Below are 21,480 nucleotides of genomic sequence, written 5' to 3' on the forward strand. Positions count from 1 at the left end.
ACTCTTGGGTAAACGTAGGGACACCGGTACGGGTAATGAGGTATCGAGACTTATCTTTGGCCTAACTCAGGCTACGTCGTCTCCTTCTTTCAGGACTAGTCTTCTATGAGCACTGTGACTAGGATGAACGAGGGACGTCATTTTCTTTGGAGGGTCACTGGCTATAATATGGGTACTGGTACTGTCTCTGGGGATGGACCTAGCATCCTTGTCACGGAGTTTAGGGACCGGTACCTGTGGTAGCTGCAGGCGGCACACTCTGCTCCTGCCCGGTCCTTAATTGCTGCACCGACCTCTGTTCTGCTGGCTGCTGAAGGTGGCACACTCCGCTCCTGTCCGGTCCTCTATTGCGGCACCGACCTCTGTTCTGCTGGCCGCTGAAGGTGGCACACTCCGCTCCTGCCCGGTCCCCTATTGCTGCACCGACCTCTGTTTTGCTGGCTGCAGCAGGGGCACACTAGGGTCCTGGCAGTCCTCAGCTCTGCTGTGTCAGACAGCCCTTGCTGCGGACCCCTTCTGTCTTCCGTCCAGGCCACCGATCTCTGCTGGCCTCTCTCCTTTCTCACTTCCTGCACGCTCCTGCTCTTCTTCCCGAAACACCGACTCCACGCGCCTTCTTTTCCACTTCCGTTCCTCCTCCTCCTTCCCTCCAGCCACGTGTTGGCATCTCCCCACTTCCTCCTCTCCTCCAATCTCACATCTCGAGACTTCGTACTGCTTCAGCGCCGGAGCGCATAAATCGTGGCTGCCGGCAGAGCGGCCGCTGCCATGACTCCCGAGACACTCCTCCGCTCGTGAGCCAAAATCCCGAGCTACAGACTGGCCCATGTCCCTGCGTTGTTCCCGGCACTACAGGTAGGTACACCACTTATAATCCCCCCCTGTTATCAAGTGCAGTCCTCGGCACTAAACTTCGTAATCTTGCAAATAGGCCGGTTGTCGGTTACGATTACACCTCTGAGGGTAACGCAATCCACGATGCATTTCCGTTGCAGGTGTCTCCACACAGGTTGGACTCGCTGTCTCTGTCGTTAGTGGTTCCCAGGTTACACTAGGGTCGTTTAATGGAACCATCAACCACCAATCTCCGTCAGTATTTGTCGGTGGAGAATACTGCGGATCTTCTTGTTTTGGTGACGTGATCGATTCTGGTGTCAGAAAGGTACAGGGCCGCAACAGGTTGCGATGCAGCCTTCTGCTCGGTCCCTGGTCACCCTCTGGCCGCACTTCATATACAGGAAGTCTGGGGTCAATGTATTTTATCACCACATACGGTTTCCTCTCCCATCGGGGCTCCAGCTTACGCCCGCGTGCTGCCCAGCGATTCCGCACCAGCACTCGATCCCCAGTATGAAACGCTCAAAGTCGTTCTCCCATAGGGGGTAGGCTCTCTGTAGGCCGAGCTTTCCCTATTTCATCCTTCGCTGCAAACAACCGCCGTTGGTGTTCCTGTACCCATTGTGACGGGGATCGGTTGACTTCCATCTCTGGCGTCTCTAACAGAAGATCCAAGTGAACTCGGCTCGGTCGACCGAACATCAATTGATATGGGGTATACCCGGTAGCTCGATGCACAGTGTTGTTGCAGGCCCACACCAAGCATACCAATGCATATCGGTGCCCCGATGTGACTTCTTGGATCGTTAAAAAGTCTACTGTCAGCAGTTCTAGTGGCTTACCCGTCACAATGGTCATGGGTCTCTCCGGCTGTTCTGTCGCTTTGTGTATGACACACTCTGTGCATTCCTTGTAGACCTCTCTCATTATTTCTTCCAGACTTGGAGCATAGAAGTGCTTCCGGATCATCTGTACAGTATTTTCCACCGCAAAATGACCTCGGTTCTCGCGCATCCACTTACACACGGGTTTCACATCTGTTATGGGCAATACCAACTGCCATATTTCTCGATGTTCCCGTGGTGCCCACACTCTTCTATACAATACTCCATCACAGTGTTCTAGTCATTCCAACTGCCGAAACAAGACTTTATCTGGTGCCAACAACCTGCTTTGCTCTCCTGTCGTGGGCCTTCTCTGCCGACGCACCCACTGGTCGATCATTTGGATGTCCTTGTCTTGCCATTGCCGCTTCTTCCATTCGCCCCGATCATACATCTCAGTAAAACCCTCAACCCCTTGTATTGCTGTCACTACTCGTTCCTGCTGCAGTGGGGGATGAACCACGCGTAGTGGGGGTATCTCCATCTCTCCCCGTTCATCGTCCACCTCTCCGACCGGAATCTCACACGGCTGTCGGGAGAGTGCATCAGCGTTGGTATGGTTCTTACCGGGCTTGTAACGAATGGTATAGTTGAATCGAGCCAGTCGGGCTATCCATCGTTATTCCATCGCCCCCAGTTTAGCCGTTCCAAGATATGCCAGGGGGTTGTTATCCGTGTAGATCTCCACTTGACTCTCGACCAGGTATTCGGCAAATCGTTCGGTAACAGCCCACATGATGGCCAACTGCTCTAGCCTGAACGAGCTGTAATTGGTTGGATTGCGTTCTGACGGTCGCAAGCTAAGGCTACCATAGGCGATAAAGCGCTCCACGTCTCCTTGCTGCTGGGCCAGGACCGCTCCCAGTCCCCTCAGACTGGCATCAGTATACAGCCGGAATGGCTGGGTGAAGTCTTCAAAAGCGAGGATGGGTGCCGTCACCAGCCGGGCCTTCAGTGCTTCGAATGCAGCTTGCTGTGGTTCCTGCCATTGTTCCACTATACTGTGGCTTCGGCTCCCTTTCTTTTGCGTGGGTTGTCCACAGAGAAGTTGAATCAAAGGACCTGAAATTTTCGCGAAGTCTCGGATGTATCTTCGATAGTAACCGACCAATCCGAGATAGGCTCGTATTTCCGTGGTGTTTTGCGGAATGGCCCACTCCTGTACGGCTTTCATTTTGTCTGGGTCAGGTGCAATTCTCCCGCTGCATTCACAACATGGCCTAGGTACTTGATCTGCTGGCGGCCCAGTCGGCACTTACTGGGTTTCGGTTTGAGTCCATACTTTCCCAATCGTTCCAACACGACCTGTAGATGCCCCAAGTGCTCTGGTAAGGTCTTTGAGAAAATGACAATATCATCTAAGTAGATCAAGACTGACTCGTAGTTTAGATCTCCCAGACAATGCTCCATTAGTCGTTGGAAAGTACTGGGCGCATTAGTTAGCCTGAACGGCATCCAGTTGAACACGTATAATCTTGACGGAGTGATGAACGCCGTCTTCTCCTTATTTTCTTCCTTCATGGGTACCTGTCAATACCCACTGGCCAAATCGAGCGTCATATATTATCGAGCCTCCTGCATGGCTGTTAATGATTCCTCCACTCGGGGAAGTGCATAGGCGTCCCGATAAGTACATGCGTTCAATTTGCGGTAATCGACACAAAACCGGAGTGCTCCATCCTTCTTCCTTACCAGGACAATCGGAGCTGCCCATGGGCTCTGACTCTCTCGGATCACCTGTCCATCTAACATCTTCTGTAGCAGATCCTTTACCTCACGGTACAGAGCGGGAGGTATATTGCGATACCGCTCCCTGATGGGAGCCGCCGTCCCGTGTGTATCATATGTTCAACAGTAGTGGTGCATCCATAGTCCTCTTGATGCTGAGCGAAAATCCAGCCAAAGCATCGCAGATTCATCCTTAGTTTTTCCTCCGACCTTGTATCTGGTGCTACTCTCCATTCCTTTGGTTATCCAACACACCGTTCTTCCTACCACCCAGGGTTGCGTATTCTGGGAACTTCGCGTTGGTTCTACCATGACCATGGCATCCCTCAAGCGATGATGAGTCCCTATGGAAAGGGGAATGGCGACTTCCTGTAAGGGTGGTACTTTCAACACTGCCTTACCTGGGGCCCACACCATGCTCACTCACCCCTGCAGCGTTTTTAAGTTAGCCTGTCGTTGGCAGACTTGATGCACATGGAATAAAGGTTGCCGTGCGGTCTGATCAGTTGCCAGCTCCTCCCACTGAGCACCGCTCGTCTCGTTGAACATCATCCCATGTATTTCCTGAAACACATTCATGCCAATTATAACAGGTATACCCGGCCTTGCACAATTATGTACTACCACAATACCAGCCCGGGGGAAATTATGATTAAACACCTTCAATTCTAACCACGTAACCCCGGCAATGGGAATTGGCAGACTATTAGCCGCCGTAAGTTCGATCCAGGGTGCTTCTAAAGTCTGTTGACCTTGAAACTGTTCATGGAACAACTGATAGGTCACGGTGGTTACTTCTGACCCAGTGTCAATAAGGCAAGGGACTTTAACTTCCCTGATCATGGCTGTAACTACCGGGCATTTTCCTGTTAAAAGTTCCACCCTTCCTTTTGGGCCTGACGATGGAATGCCCGCAGCTTGGCCCTCAGAGGCAGGGTACCTTAGTTTAAAGGGGGCTGTTCACGTCTTGGGTAGCGTCTCATCCTGCAGTCTCTGGCAAAATGACCTGGCTGATCACACTGCCAATAGCGTCGAGGCCCTCCTTGGGTTGATCTGGGTGGACGAGGGAGCTGTTCCGGTCGATCGGCCATTACTCTCAATTGGGCGACGTCTGTCTTTAATTTACGAATAGCTTTTTTGACATCCCGGGTGAACTCTTTGAATGCTGCCTCAGGTCGTCCGCTACCACTTGGAGTTGGCTTTGGGGAACCCACATTTTGGAGGGCCATGCTGGCCTCTCCCAACTCCTCTCGATGTACCTCGAGTGCTTCTCGTAGCACCTCACTAATCGTGGCGGTGGGGGTTACTCGGACAAAGTCTCTCGTTGCTCGCCTCAGGGTCCGGCTGTCCAGGCCGGACACAAGCTGGTCTCGCACTATTCGGCCTGGCTCATGTAAGGCTGCGCACCCTGTGCGTACCCTTTTCTTACTAGTCGACTCCACATTCCTTGTAGTCCTACCGTGAATTGCTGTAGTGATTCACCATTCCTCCGTACCCTGGTATAAAACTCCTTCCGAAGATCAGCAGGCGGAGGTGACATCCCCATAGAGGGATTCCAATAGGCTGATGATTGCTTCTAGCGTATCGTGGTGCTCTGGGGGTAAGAACAAAATAGCTTGTCTAGCGACCCCTTCAAGTGAGTTTAATGCCAGGTCGGCTTGGTGGGTCACAGGTACCTGGAATAACTGGGCTGCAGTATTAACTTGTTCCGTTCAATCTGCAATCGATACGCTCTTCCCGTCGAACTTAGGAATGTTCATTAGAGCGGCCCCCATGGGTATCACTACGGTCGGGTTGGCAGTAGCGCCCCGCTGCTTGACTGTTCCATCCCGGCGAGACTTCAGATCCTGCCGACTACGCCAATTTATGTAGGGAGACTTACCGCTGTCGGTGACGCAATGGAAGAGACACACTTCTTGGTTCAACTTCTTTACTGTAAGGAACACGTAACAGGAAATTCTCTTCTGTGGAGCAGACAGGAATCCTGAAGTTGGGGACTTCGAACCCGCTGGAAATCCCCCGGAGAGAGGTCGTGCCTAAACCCACGTTGCCAAGCTTGGCAGCGAACACACCGCTGTCAGTCATGGTGGGAGCTACCCACTACTGTCAGCCTACCCTTGAGTGAGAGTCACACTCTCGGCCCGGGGGTCACGTCGTGGGAATCAGTGGACTACCCGTACCTACTGGCACTGCCACGGGTCCTTGCGGAGCTATCCGCTACCTTTCGTGACCAACCCTCTCTCGCCTCAGTCGGTGGCCTGCACTTCGGACACAACTAGGATGCAACTGAACAGGTGAGGTTAACACTAACGTTTGCACAAAGTCCGGTTAATAGTCCAATAAAGTCCCGTCAACCTGACCGTTCCTTCTGTCTGCTCCTGATCCAACAATATTCGCCAATAACAGTTCAAAGCATTTCTTACAGTCTGTGATTACAGAAGTTATACACTCTTGGGTAAACGCAGGGACACCGGTACGGGTAATGAGGTAGCGAGACTTATCTTGGGCCTAACTAAGGCTACGTCGTTTGCTTCATTCAGGACAAGTCTTCTATGCGCACTGTGACCAGGATGAACGAGGGAGGTCACTTTCTTTGGAGGGTCACTGGCTATAATATGGGTACTGGTACTGTCTATGGGGAGAGACCTAAGATCCTTGTCAGGGAGTTTACGGTCTATGACCGGTACCTGTGTTTGCTGCAGGTGGCACACTCCACTCCTGCCCGGTCCTCAATTGCTGCACTGACCTCTGTTCTGCTGGCTGCTGAAGGTGGCACACTCCGGTACTGCCCGGTCCTCTATTGCTGCACTGACCTCTGTTCTGCTGGCTGCTGTAGGGGCACACTAGTGTCCTGGCAGTCCTCCGCTCTGCTGTGTCAGACAGCGCTTGCTGCGGACCCCTTCTGTCTTCCGTCCAGGCCACCGATCTCTGCTGGCCTCTCTCCTCTCTCACTCCCTGCACGCTCCTGCTCTTCTTCCCGACATACACCGACTCCACGCGCCTACTTTTCCACTTCCGGCAACTCTCCGTCCTGCCCGCACTTCCGGTCCTCCTCCTCCTTCCCCCCGGCCACGTGTTGGCATCTCCCCACTTCCTCCTCTCCGCCAATCTCGCATTGCAAGACTTCGTCCTGCTTTAGCGCTGGAGCGCATGAATCGTGGCCGTCGGCAGAGCGGCCGTTGCCATGACTCCTGAGACGCTCCCGAGCTACAGACCAGCCCGTGTCCCTGCGTTGTTCCCGGCACTACAGGTAGGTACACCACTTACACACTATGACATGTCAAACGTTTTTTAAAAGCTTAGTTACCCTTTAAGTAAGGATCAATAAATTATTATCTAGCCTATGTAGCAAAGAGATAACATATTTCATAGGTACAGAAGTAGATCAGTTTATAGTTTGTCTTTTCAGAACAGTTTTATATTTAAGTAAGCAAGATATTACTTACTGAAGTAGCACTATTAGGGCTAGTTCACATGGTGGAATTGCGTGGCAGGTCCACCTGCAAAAACTGTTGCGGAACTATACCTGCTGGGTGGCAGGAAGATTCCTCCCTCCCATTGATATCAATGGGAGGTTCGCGCAGAATCCGCCCGAAGAACGAGCAGGACGCTTCTTTTTCCCGCTAGCTGAAATAATTAGCTAGCGGAAAGAACAAGCGTCCGACTCCCATTAAAAAGAATGGGAGGCAGAATTTTGCAACGGATTCCGCCTGCAAAATTCCTTCGTGTACCCTTAAACTTAAAGGTTTTTTTCAAATTTTGCAACATTTTGCTTTTTTTTGCCACCTTAAAAGTGTAAGCTTGGACTTGGCATTCACTATAGTGGAAATCTACGCCAGCTCGCACAAATGGCCAGAGATGCGCCATGAAACCCCAGTCTAAGGCTATACATTCAGACGAGCGTTGGCAACTTCGGACGTGAAAAACAGAAGTTTTTCACATCCGAGGTGCACCGAGGTGGTATGCATTGTCACGGATCCCCCTTAGACTAGAATCTATGGAGGGATGCGTGACACATGCTACGTTGAAACAACGGTCGTGTGAACGGCCCCATTGAAATACATGAGTCCGTGTGACAGCCGTTGTTTTATCGGCCGTCACGCGAACGTGATACACGCTCGTCTGAATGAGCCCTAAGTAAATCTCCCCCTTGAAACATTCATTGTTTACTTCCAGAGACCTGATCTAAAACCTGATTTTGACACAGATGCGCAGTATAGCTTGAAGCTCCTAGGCCCCAATTAAACGGTTTTTTTTAAACATTTTGTGGTGCTTTTTCTAGTGCGGCCAGATGTTACATTAAAGTCTATAGTTCAATATCAAATGTGCTACACACAACTGCGTTTTTGAGGCAATTTTGTAGTCAGTGGCGTATTTTTCCAAATGCAGCACGCTCTTGGTATGGTGTTTTTTCAGGCGTTTTTCCCATAGGCGTCTCTATAGGACTTAAGAAATGGCACAAAAAAAGAATTTACAAAATGGCACCAAATAAAAAACACCACTAACAACGCCACTAAAAACGCCTTCAAAAACGCATGTTTCATATTAATAACGCTATCGTTAAGCGTTTTTTAATGCAATTTAAAACGCAAAAAAATTCTGCGTGTGAAGTATGCCTTAAAGTTCCAAAATACTCAGTTTCAATCGCATTTTAACAATATCCAGTCACTTACTTCCCAAACTTCCCAGTTAGGTAGCCGGATGCAGAGGATCCTATTAGTCCTCCGATGCTGAATACAGAAACCACCAAAGACCATATCAGTGTGAGTGAACCATCCGTGATACTGGTCTTGTGTCTTCTCACCCACGTGTCATTGATGAACTGTTTAATAAACTAATGTGAGAGTGACAACATATGAGGTCAGTATAGGCTGAAGACTGTAGCAATAGAATTTTGTAAATTTCTGCAGCATTTCCGTTAAAACTAGGAGACATTCTGCTGCGGAAAAACCGCTCCATTTCCCCGTAGAAAATGGGGCGGATTTTGCTGCATTTTTTTCAATGCTTTGAGATGGTGGTATCTCCTCTCCGCAGCAATTCAGTCCACTTTCCATAGCAGGAATTGACATGCTGCGGTACGGAAAATACGCACGCAGGTGAATTTATGGTCGGAAATTTTATGCAGCGTGTGGATGAGATTTGTTAAATCTCACCCACTTTGCTGCTACTGTATTCTGCTGCATATTTTCCGTCCGCCGTTCCGGACAGAAAATATGCAGCAATTCCGTTACGTGTGGACGAGCTCTTAGGGTTATGAAGACCTTTGTTCACCTTTGAACCTAATTTTACATTTGGTATATTGAATTTGTACATAAAAGTTGAGTAATTTCTAAATGCATTGCTTTTCTTATCTTGTAATGATAATTTTAAACTTGTATTATTGTCTTAAATTGCTGGTATCACAGTCAAAATCTCCCAGCATTCCTTATTTCTTAATGTCTGGGTAGTCCAGTCTTTACCAAGTACTGTGTAGTAAATGTAGTAAAAACGACATTCTCCCATTGCAAAATATGAGCTCAGCTAAGGCTATGTTCACACTTGTGTCGTGTATTCTATTCATAACAGGAGCCACAGCGCCCTGCCAGATTCTGCCATATCATACCTCCTAAGGGTATGTTCACACGGCAGCCTCCGTTATGGCTGAAATTACGGAGCTGTTTTCAGGAGAAAACAGCTCCGGAATTTCAGACGTAATGGCATGTGCAGGCGCTTTTCGCTGCGTCCATTACGGACATAATTGGAGCTGTTTTTCCATGGAGTCAAGGGAAAACGGCTCCAATTACGTCTTAAGAAGTGACAGGCACTTCTTTGACGTGGGCGTCTTTTTTACGCGCCTTCTTTTGACAGCGGCGCGTAAAAAAAATGACCATCGGCACAGAACATCGTAAAACCCATTAAAATGAATGGGCAGATGTTTGCTGCCGCTTTGGAGCCGTATTTTCGGACGTAATTCGGGGCTAAAACGCCTGAATTACGTCCGTAAATAGGGTGTGTAAACCCAGCCTAACTGTCCTGGATTCGGCGGGACAGTACAGGATTCCGGGCTGCGTCCCGCTGTCCTGGGTGACCAGTGGTGTGTCCCGGTGTCAACTGTATCTGCGTCCTCAGGATGCAGATACAGCTGAATCCAATGCTGGAGCAAGGAACGGTCAGCTCCCTGCTTCAGCAATCACTCTGTGAAGCGGCTGTGAGCCGCTCGGCACAGAAAACAGTGACGTCATCGCACCAGTCTGCACCGAGCCACTCTTAGTACAGAGTGGAGGAGTAGAGGGAGCTCCTCCAATCGTTGAGGACTCCCTGGGAACAGCGCTATTTTAAGCACTGAACCCGGGGAAGCCCTTGACTTTCAACTATGGAGTGCCCAGCCAAAGCAACGTAAGCTCTCTGGTGGGGCCTCCTGTCCCGGGTAAAGCCCTTGACATCACTGTCCATATATAGACAGTGACGTCAGTTGCTTCTCCAGGAGTGAAATCCCCGGCTAGAGTGTTGCCGACGCTCTGGCCGGGGATTCCGGCATCTCAAAGTCCTTGACATAACTGTCCATATACGGACAGTGATGTCAGGGGCTCCTCCTGGAGTGGAATCCCCGGCAGGAGCGTTGCCGAAGCTGGGGATTCCGCTCCTAGAGGGAGTCGTTGTCCAGGAGAGTAATCTCCGGCCAGAGCGTGGCCGATGCTCTGGATGGGGATTTCGCTCCTAGAGCGATACCCAATGGCGCTATCTACAGGGGGGTAGGTATTGCCATCTAAAGGGAGGTGGTGCTATCTTCAAGGGGTGTGTGGCACTCTCTACCTGAGCATTGTGGCACTATATGGGCATTATTTACAGGGGACACTGGCGCTACCTACATGGGTACTGTGTGTGGCACTTCATACATGGGCTCTTTATATGTGGGCATGTGGTAATATATGGGCACTATGGCACTATCTACAATGGGCACTATGGGCACTATATGTGCAAAGTGGTAGTATGTGGGCACTGGCACTATCTATACTGCATTCGGAAAGTATTCAGACCCTTTAAATTTTTTTCAGATTTTGTTATGTTTAGGCCTTGTGCCAAAATAAAAAAATGCACATTTTTCCCCATCATTCTGCACTCAATATCCCATAATGACAAAGTGAAAACAGAATGTTAGTAATCTTTGCTAATTTATTGAGAAGGAAAAACTCAAATTTCACATACAAAGTATTCAGACCCTGTACTCAGTACTTAGTTGAATCACCTTTGGTAGTGATAACAGCCTCCAGTCTTCTTGGGTATGATGCCACAAGATTTACACACCTGGATTTGGTGATTTTCTGCTATTCTTCTCTGCAGATCCTCTCAAGCTCTGTCAGGTTGGATTCGGACCGTCGGTGGACAGCCATTTTCAGGTCTCTAAGGAGATGTTCGATTTGGTTCAAGTCAGGGCTCTGGCTGGACCACTCAAGGACATTCACAGAGTTGTCTCTAAGCCACTCCTGTGTTGTCTTGACTGTGTGCTTAGGGTCAGATGGACTGGAAATGGATGAAAATTTGGAGAAACACTGATGCAAAACAGCCATGAAAAACTGACAGTTCTTAATGGCCATGGTAAGAGTATCTTTGTGATACCTGAAAGTTGGGAGGTATGGCCATATGATGAATACTACTAAGGTCCGCCAGGGTTACATCAGAGTGTGTGTTGTTTTGACAGGAAGAATGGTGGAGCCTTCAACGCAGATGTCTGTGACTGTAACTCAGGTTCAGTACAAATTAAGTAATGTAACACGGATATACAAAAGAGCACAACATTTTATGTTGGTTATATGTAAGTATAAAATGTGTTTCAAAGGTGAACATACACTTTATAACCGACTTTCATTTTGCAGCAGTCCATTCGGAATATAAACATACAAAGTTTACTAATATTTGCTTGGATGCCTAGTAAAAATCAGGCAATAGAAATGAACTGGTATGTGTAGAGGAAAACTTCAACACAAGAAAAAATTAGGAAAGATGAATGTTGTTGTCACACTCACCGGAGAAGGAGAATTCAGCACTGACATGTGGTACCCATACTGAAATGTACCTCCAATGCCCAACACAAAGATCATCAGGAATAGGTTCCTGTAGTGCACCTGACACAAATATAAAAAAGAATCGTTGTAATACTGCAGGTATAATACACTGCCAATACAGTCTAATATACTGTACAGTGTTAGCTGGTGGAGGAGGAAAAAAGTGGAGTTTTCCAAGTGTTGGAAATGTATTATGGTCTGCTTTGGAAAATCCCTCTTTGATCACAGGATGTTCTGCTGCTGGGACCAACAGTGATCAACTGCAATCTGGAAATGAAGCTTTACACATTTCTCAATTAAATCAATGGCTTGTCCATATAATGCTTGGATGTGCTAGGTTCTCTAGAAGGAGAGACATCCTGTGTAGCCACTCTCCGCTCTGGCTGAGAGTTGAGGATCTTAAACAGGGAACACCCCCCCCCCTCTATTAACTTAGATTGAAAAGGGGTTTGCTAAATCAGACAACCCATTTAATCTGAATTTTCATACATGAAATTGGGCTACATGGATGGAACATGAAACACTGATTTCTGCATGCTAACATCAGCAGGAAAGGCAACATGATAGTCAGATACCAGGTGACCGCACAAGCGTGACTTGAGGTACGACCGGGGAGAGGGGTCAATCATCATTCCAGCTAAAACTGAATTTCCATTGACTAGGATGTACAAGAAAATGACAAAATAAATGAAATAGAGCAAACTCATTTTTGCAGAGTAAAATATAAGTTAGCGCTGGTATTATATAGTTTACTCACCAGTTCTGAAGACATGCTGTTCATAGTTATTGCTGCTATTAAAACTGTTCTCTTTCCTTATTCTTAAAAATTATTACTTTAGCTTTTAGTTATTTCAGATCCGTGATAAGATGTTGAGATGACAGGTTGCAGAACTGCACACTCTGATGACTGCAAGGAGTAAAGACAGGTTTTAAGGCAGCAACTGACAACATGGCAAGGAGAGAGAAAGAGGCTTGGAGTATGACAAAACATTAACGGCCATTACATCGAAAACATCTGGTGGTCAGTGAACCCAAAATTCTGCTAAGCAAGTATAGTACAGTGATGCGGAAACACAGTGATGCGGCCAAGATTAAACAAAGGATGACATAATTTACTGTACAGATCTCTAGATCCCATTCTCATTATGACCATTGCTGCCTTAGGCATGGGCGTAACTACCAGGGTAGCAAGAATAGCAGCTGCTATGGGGCGCAACAACTAAGGAGGTCCGTATTCACTCAGAGTTGAAGTGCAGATAGTGATGACTATGGTTGAGGGGTGTGAAAAACTGAGTAGAGTCACAGTCCAAGTTTTACTATGAACTGCCATGGTTACTTGTATCCCTGTTATGTGCATTATCACTCTGCAGCATCACTTTTTGCATTATTTCTTTGATGTGACAACATTGCATTATCCCTGTATTGTGACATCATTATGAGAAAAAAAATTATGCTGTGTTCTCACTATGTGCATGCCATTTTTGTGTGCACTATTCCTGTATTGTGACATCAGTGTATGCATTATTCTTGTACTGTGACATCACTGTTTTTATAGTTCTTGTGCTATAACTTCACTGAGTAGCTAATCTTTACATTCTGACATCACTGTTCGCATGATTCCAATGCTGTAACTTCATTTAGCTAATTATAATTTTAGACTGGATTTACACGGGACGTTAATGCTGAAGATTTTTCGTGTGGAATTTACATGTCGAAAATCCATAGCCGATTACAGTAGCAGCAAATTGAATGAAATTTCAACAAATCTCATCCATACGCTGCAGAAAAAAAACTGCAGAACTGACTTACTGTTTAGATTTTCAATCCGCAGCATGTCGATTTCTCTTCCCAAAAGGCTGTAGAATTTCTGCACAGAAAAAACGGTTGGAAATTCTGCAGTATTTGTGCAATGTGTGAACATGGTCTTACTGTGACATTACCGTGTGTAATATCTCTAAGATTTGACATCACTGTGTGCAGTATCACTGAACAGTGTCATCACTGTGTGCATGATTCCTATGCTTCATTAAGTTAATTATCCCTTAAATGTGACATTACTGCACCCAGGGCACATGCCCGACAGCCCCTTCCCAGTAACTCCCCTGATTAATCCCTGTGCATTTGAGAATGACACAGAGAGGAGACCAAAGTTCATGCTCTGAACTTTCTGTGGAACATCAGTTTTGCCATGGGGAACATTGGTTTCTTTGTTATGCTGCTGGCCTTAGGTTTCTAATAAGGGTATGTTCACACGTAGTCAACAAAAACGTCTGAAAATCCAGAGCTGTTTTCAAGGGAAAACAGACCCTGCTTTTCAGACGTTTTTTTACCAACTCGCATTTTTCGCGGCGTTTTCACGCCGTTTTCGCGGTTTTTTTACGTCCGTTTTTGGAGCTGTTTTCATTGGAGTCTATGAGAAAACAGCTCCAAAAACGTCCAAAGAAGTGTCCTGCACTTCTTTTGACGAGGCTGTATTTTTACGCGTCGTCGTTTGACAGCTGTCAGATGACGACTCGTAAATAACAGGTCGTCTGCACAGTACGTCGGCAAACCCATTCAAATGAATGGGCAGATGTTTGCCGACGTATTGTAGCCCTATTTTCAGACGTAAAACGAGGCAAAATACGCCTCGTATACGTCTGAAATTTGGCCGTGTGAACATACCCTTATAGTGATGGTGATAATGATAACAGCCATACAGTATATTGACACTCTGGGGTGAATTGGCTTTTAGAATACATGGCTAGGGGATTATAGAGTTTGGTGCTGATTCCATATTATCTAACTAAAAATGCCAACTTAACGATTGGTCGATTTTGCCCACCCCAGAATAAAAACACATAGACCTTATGTTGAATTGGCCACAGCAGCCAGTTTATTGACAAAAAAAAGTCAATAATAAACTATAAATACAAATAAATGAACCATAACAATTGCATGCAATCCAAACACTGACATCCTTTGTGTGAAAAATTCACCCAGACAGAAAGGGAGGTCGTTGAGCTACCAAAACGGATCTTGCGCCAATCTGCACATACCTTTATTTTACCCCCAGATGTTTCCCCACAGGCTCAGGAGCAGTGTGACCCCGCAGACGGCTAAAATCACACCTGCTACTCGGGTTACCACCAAGCAGATGCCAAAATCAACCAGACCCCCCCCCCCCCCCCCCCCGATAAGGTGTAATTTGGGAGGCACCATACCCACGATAAATCCCTCCCCCATCAATTTTCCACAAACTCCTAGGACCCCCCCTAACCCATCACAGTGAGCATACCTTAGACCCCTCAAGTTTGCGAGTCCCCCCACAACAACAAAACACGCTCAATTGGCCTCCTTAATCCTTAGGGCTCAAAATTCAATCCCCACTGAACTCAAATGAACATCATCAGCCAACCAGAAGTTACCCAAGCCATTCCCAAAATCATGATGCCTAACAAACACGCCACCATTCCGTACAACAAAAGCAGACACTGCCAATTAACCTACACTCGTGCCCTGTTAATGTCCTCCAGGTCCTACAGGGATCTATCTCAGACCACACGACAGTTACCCAAGGAAATAACGACCAAAGCCTAAGCAAATCATAACGGATGTGCCTGATCCGCTTGCGGAAAGGCCTAGGTCATTCCCCCCATGTGCAAAACCAGGACATCCAGGACCTTATCCAACACAACATACCTATGAAAATCAGGTAAAACTCTATATCAAACCATACCACCTAAAGCCAACCAGCGCACTACAGCCACGCCCCTGGGGAAACCAAGCTGCCTCTCGTCAAGGTGCACATCCGCACGTTCCGCACCCCAATGGATATAGGAGTTTCCAAAGATCCAGACCAAACAAGGAGAACGGCTAGCAAGAAAAAACTTAAAAAAGGGGAGAGAAAAACAAAAAACAAATTATAAACAACACAACAACACAAAACGGACATTGAAACAATCGCCCAACCAACCCCTACCCACCAGTCCACCATAGGAGAACAAAGACTTCACTCAATCTAAGGAACTAAATGTGGGTGAACATAAGAGCGAAAACATTGGGACTCCCATCTACCAGTCCACCTAACCACATCTGGTCCCACTCCTCACCGAGTCGCCTCCGCAGCGGCAGCTATCCAAAAAGACTGCGAGAAAAAACTAGAGCCGTCTAACCTCACAGTGATCAAACATCTACGAAATATTGCCGTGAACTGATAGCAAGATAAAAAGGACCGTCAACATGACACAAAAGAGGACCAGTCATGGCCGGTCTGTGCAAACTATAAACCCCGAGGGTGCAACCTGGGCACATTAGACCCCATGGAGCCACCCCAAAGATCACCCGTCTGCCTCTACCCTTCTGATCCGTCTTGGACTGCCTAATCCAAAACTCTACCCTCTCCTCCAACAACACTACATCCTCTGCCAACAAATCATCAACCAGAGATCTGCTAGGTGCAACTAACTCCCTAATTTGCAGGGTCCCAAAAAAATCCCACGAAAAAGCCAAAACGAAACAGTACTGCCTTGAAAGGAGGCAAACAAAAAACGGCCCCTATCTGGACATATCCACCCCCGCCGATAACCTCTCAGGACTTGGCCGACCAGGATGTCATTCGTAACATCCCGAAACACCCGCAGTTTAAAACTGAAGGCCAAGGCTGCTATGAAGCGGATAAATTTTGCAACCGACCAATCTGCTGCCGACACATTTCCCAGGAAAGTCAACAACGCCACCACTCTATCCGCATCAGTGCTCACCTCACCCAAGCCAAGCAACAGCCACTCCACTCAAGCCAAGCCGCTTCATAAGCCATCCACGTTCCAGAAATCAAAGACAAATGGATCAGCTGACTCGCCCGCTGTAGTCCAGGTCCCACAACTGGGGCGGACAAGCGATCTCCACCTCCTCCACTTCTGGGGCCATAAGCTGTAATCGATCCCACTGAAGCAAGAAAGAGAATCTTCAATGGAATTTTTAACTCCCAGAATATGAACAGCAGTCACCCAAGCGTTGAATGACAAACACAACAGGACTTAACGCCTCAACAAGCGGACAACAGGAGGCATCATATTATTGTGTGGAGCCGACACATTATTGATAGCCATCATCACCCCCATGTTATCACAATTGAAATGAACCTTCCTATCACGGAACAGCTCCTCCCATATCATCACTGCCACCACAATGAGGAACAGTTCCAGGAGAGCAAGGTTACGGACTAACACCTTATCCACCCAAGACTGAGGCCACTGATGCACCTTTCACTGACCCTGCCAGTATGTACCAAATCCAACGTACCCCGACACATCCGTGAACAAATCCGAATGAAAATGATCCACCACTGCGGCCATAAGGATGTTGTACAATTCCTAAAACTCAGCCCATACTGCCAAATCATCTCTGTGCTCCCTGCGCCTCCGCCAAGCGCCTACAGATAACTCTCCCCATAGGCATGATATGACAGGCAAAATTAAGCTGGAGAGATTGAAGCTCCCGCAAGCTAACCTTCCATAAATAGCACATCTTGGCCACTTACTCCCTCAAGCCCTCCAACTTATCCTGGGCAGATGGCATTCCAACCGATCGGAATCAATGGTAATTCCATGGAACACCAAAACAGCAAAAGGACCTTACGTTTTTTCAGGTGCTAATGGAACCCTGAAACACCCCGCCACCCGCTTAATGGTAGAAAGTAGATTGGCACACACTGGGCAACCCAAGGGGCTAATGCAAAAACTCGTCCAAGCAATGGATGAGCGAAGCAACTCCCGCTATGTCATAAATCATCCATATCAGGAACGAGCTAAAGGTCTCAAAATAGGCGCACTAGGTTGAGCAACCCATTGGTAAGCAACTATCTGCAAAATAAGCTCTGTCCCAGTAACATCCCAACGGCTGTATGCTGTCAGGATGTACGGGGAGCAGACGAAAAGTTGATTCAAAATCGGTCTTTGCCATGAGGGTACTCTTTCAGTAAAAACTGACCCATTCAACCGCCACCTCAAAGAGAGGTAGACCATCGAGCAAAGGTCAGGGTCAATCCCATTGTTTTCCGACAACCTCTTGGGATCAGGCAGGTAATAGATGAGCAAAATTTATTCTTAGGTACCACCCCAATATGAGCTACCACAAAATCTGGAAATGGGGGAAGAGCAAAGGTGCCCGCCACCCTACCAAGAGCGACCACCTTCCTCAACTTCTCCATCACGACCAACGGGTACTGATGGGCGGATTTAAGATTCCAAACCGAAAAAGGGACAGTATGCGTCAGGGAAGGGATATGAGAACCATTCTGAAAACCATCCGTCAACAAAACTGCTTTATCCCCATCCCCTACTTAGATAGGGAAGCATCTCTGCCAGCCTCACTGGAGTCGCCCCCTTGGCCAACACCTGTAACGTCAACGGGGAATGTGGACCCATGGGCTAATCCGCGTAACGAAGCAGCTGCTGGCCAGACAAGTATATATCAGTCACTGGTCAAAGGTACCTTGATGGCAGGCTGGTGCCGGATTACCGGAAGCTGGTTTGTGCTGGATTAACGGAAGATGGGTTGTGCTGGATTATCGAAAGCTGGCTTGTGCCGAATTATCGGAAGCTGACTTGTGCTGGATAATCGGAAGCTGGCTTGTGCTGGATAATCGGAAGCTGGCTTGTGCAGGATAATCGGAAGCTGGCTTGTGCTGGATTATCGAAAGCTGGGTTGTGTCGGAATATCGGAAACTGGCATGTGCCGGATTAACGGAAGCTGGCTTGTGCTGGATAATTCAAATCTGGTTTGTGCTGATTAATCGGAAGCTCGCTTGTGCTGGATTATCGGAAGCTGGCTTGTGCTGAATTCTCGGAAGCTGAAATGGTCACGGACACTGGAGTCATCATGGACACTGGAGTCGTCACGGACGCTGGAGTCACCACGGACACTGGACATGGATACTGGAATTGACACAGACACAGGACACTGGAAGTGGAATCTTCGCAGACTAACTCTGGGTTAATACTAACATTGCTCATGCACTAAGGAAGTGGGCAGAGTTCCTTAAAAAGTCCAGGGTGTGCTGGGATAGGCTGAGAGCAATATTCCTGGTGCGCGTGCTGGACCTTTAAGAATGGGGACGAGGACAGGTAAGCTGGCGGCAACTGTGAGACCTGCGCCCGCCAGTGCTACATTACCCCCCTCACGCCCCCACTTCTTCGGTCCAGAGCGTAAGAGGAATATTTTTATGAGAGCAAGGGCATCAATGTTCTCTTCGGGTTCCCAAGATCTCTACTCAGGACCAAACTCTTTCCAGTCCACAAGATAAAAGGCCCTCCTTGTCACCTTCTTAAGATCCAGAATTTCCTTGACCTCAAACAATTGAGCTACACTCCTAGGAGATCAGAACCAGAAGACTTGCTGTAACGGTTAGGGACTACAGGCTTCAGGAGAGACACATGGAATGAATTGGGAATTTTGAGCATAGGAGGCAAACGTACTTTATATGACACAGTTGATCTGTTTTAAGACCTCAAAGGGACCATGGAACCCAGGAGCAAATTTATAGGACGGGATTTTCAAGCGGATATTCTTTGAAGATAGCCAAACCTTAACACTGGTAAGGAACTGAGGAGGCTGCCTGTATCGTCCACAGCCGTGGACCGTCGTTCTAACTTACCCCTCGACGGCCGCGGCCATTGACGAGTGAGTGCTGGGCAGCATCTCCCTCCTGAGAGATGCCAGCACTCACTTCCGCATCACTGTGCTGGTTCCCTTAGGGTGTGCGCGTGCTGGCCTTAAAGGGCCAGTACACGCACATGTGTAAAATCTGTAATTAGCCCATGATCACCCTGGACTATAAAAAGGGCTCTGGCCTTTCACTCATTGCCTGAGCGTTGTTGTGTTTACCCATGTTAGTCTTAGCAAAAGGTCCCTTAGTGTTATCATGTTCTCATTGTTCCTGTGCCTTGCTACATGTATCCTGTATCCCGTGCTATATTTGTTTATTTGTTCCTGTGCCTTAGAGTGTTGGAGTCGTGCTGTGCCACTTGTCACACCTGCTGTTATACACCTCGTCTGGTGTCATCTGCCCGCATGTTGATCTGTGCCTAGTCTCCGCTACTGTCTGGACTATCAATGGTACCCTTGTATCCACGGATTGTGACAGTACGCTCAGGCCATGGACCTCGCTGGTCAACCCAAGACCATGATGACGTCCCAAGCCATACAGGCAGACCAACGAGACCTTCGGTCACAACAGGACTAACTCTTCCTGACTGTGAACGCCAATGCACAATGACTGAATACGCAAGCTGCTGTCATCACAGCACCTGTTCCTGTTGCCCCCGGCTGTTCCTCCTGCTACACCTCCTGTCAGTACCGCTGCCAACTCCTGATTCTCGCTGCCACTACCTCCTCGCTACGATGGAGACATGAGTACCTGCAGGTGATTTCTGAATCAGTGCCAGATCCACTTCAGTCTACATGCCATTCCCTTCCGATGGCACCAGGATCGCTTTCATCATCTCTCTCCTTACTGGCAATGCCCTAGCATGGGCGAATCCTTTCTGGGAAAGTTAGGGATCAGAGACCCATGACTTCCAGTTTTTCCTACAGACTTTTCGCATGGTATTTGAGGAACCTGGACGACTCTCGTCAGCAGCTGCATCTCTGCTGACCCTTCACCAGGGAGACATCTCCGTGGGCCAGTACGCCATTCAGTTCCGCACCGTGCCGGCAGAGCTGTCCTGGAACAACGAGGCCTTGTTGGCTACATTCTGGCAGGGACTGTCTTCCGAGATTAAAGATGAACTTGCTGCCCGTGATCTGCCACCTACTCTGGTTGACCTCATTCTTCTTGCCACCTGAATTGACATGAGGATCCAGGAGCGATCACCAAGAGGTGATACCAAGAGGTAGAGAAGATTCCCCAGGCTGGCTCCTACTTTCCAGCAATCCCTGCTGCCCTCACCAGTTGTTCTTCCAGAGGAACCTATGCCAGTGGACCGGCTCAAATTGTCAGTCCAGGAGAAACAACGCAGACGCACTTCGGGACTTTGTCTGTTTTGCGCCCTCTGAGGCCATGTTGTGCGTTTGTGTCCCCAGAATCCCAAAAACTACAATGCCTAGGATTGGTTGGAGAGACAACCTTAGGCGGAATGGCGCTGAATAAAAAAAATATCTTCTAAATTGTCCGTCCCCGTGACCATAGTGTCCGGCAAAATGATGCATCGGGTCTCTGCCTATGTGGACTCAGGTTCCGCGGCAAATTTCATCCAAAAATACATAGTTACATAGTTACATAGTTAGTACGGCTGAAAAAAGACACATGTCCATCAAGTTGCCTAGATCATCTCCAGTTGCCCACAGTCCCTCTGGAGACATCTTTGGCTGTTGCCTCGGTGAATGGACTGCCTCTGCCCGACCCGATTGTATCTGAAACCAAGCCGCTGAAGCTCCAAGTTGGAGCCCTCCATACTGAACTGATTTAGTTTCTTGTTTTGCCTAAAGCCATCAATCCTGTTCCACTGGGCCTGCCTTGGCTCCGGTTGCATGCCCCTGTCCTGGACTGGAATTCCAGAGACGCTCTCCAATGGGGCTCCAAATGTCTCGGCCGCTGTCTGTTGCACATCCATCCTGTCCAGCCTCCTCTGCCTCAGTCTCTGGCAGGATAGCCTCCTCATTTCTTTCAATTTGCGGATGTCTTCAGCAAGAAGGAGGCTGAGACACTTCCCCCACACCGGGCTTATGACTGTCCCATTAATTTGTTCCAATTGCGTCCCCTCCCCCTGGACAGGTATACCTTCTCTCCCTGCCAGAGACTCAGTCCATGTCGGCCTATATCAAGGAGAATCTGGAGAGGGTTTTAATACAAAAATCCTCCTCCCGGCCTGGGCCGGGTTCTTCTTTGTCAAGAAAAAAGACGATCCCTTCGACCTTGCATTGACTACCATGGTCTCAATCAAATCACGGTCAAGTACAAATATCCGTTGCCACTAATTTCCGAACTATTTGACCGCATATGAGGTGCC

At 48.1% G+C, this 21,480-nt stretch overlaps 1 protein-coding gene across 1 annotated transcript in view; it reads right to left on the reverse strand.

Moving 5' to 3' along the window:
• LOC142743395 (solute carrier family 2, facilitated glucose transporter member 11-like) overlaps positions 1-12,272 on the reverse strand; it is a 63,491-nt gene extending 51,219 nt beyond the window's left edge. Inside the window, exons 1-3 of the mRNA XM_075854141.1 lie at positions 12,249-12,272; positions 11,453-11,551; positions 8,123-8,283 (exon numbers count right to left, since the gene is read on the reverse strand). Coding sequence (XP_075710256.1) covers positions 8,123-8,283; positions 11,453-11,551; positions 12,249-12,272 — 284 coding nt within the window. The remainder of the gene's footprint in view (positions 1-8,122; positions 8,284-11,452; positions 11,552-12,248) is intronic.
• Positions 12,273-21,480: the final 9,208 nt, after the last annotated feature.

The sequence above is a fragment of the Rhinoderma darwinii genome, chromosome 1 (assembly GCF_050947455.1).
Source record: "Rhinoderma darwinii isolate aRhiDar2 chromosome 1, aRhiDar2.hap1, whole genome shotgun sequence".
In the NCBI taxonomy this organism is placed as follows: Eukaryota; Metazoa; Chordata; class Amphibia; order Anura; family Rhinodermatidae; genus Rhinoderma; species Rhinoderma darwinii.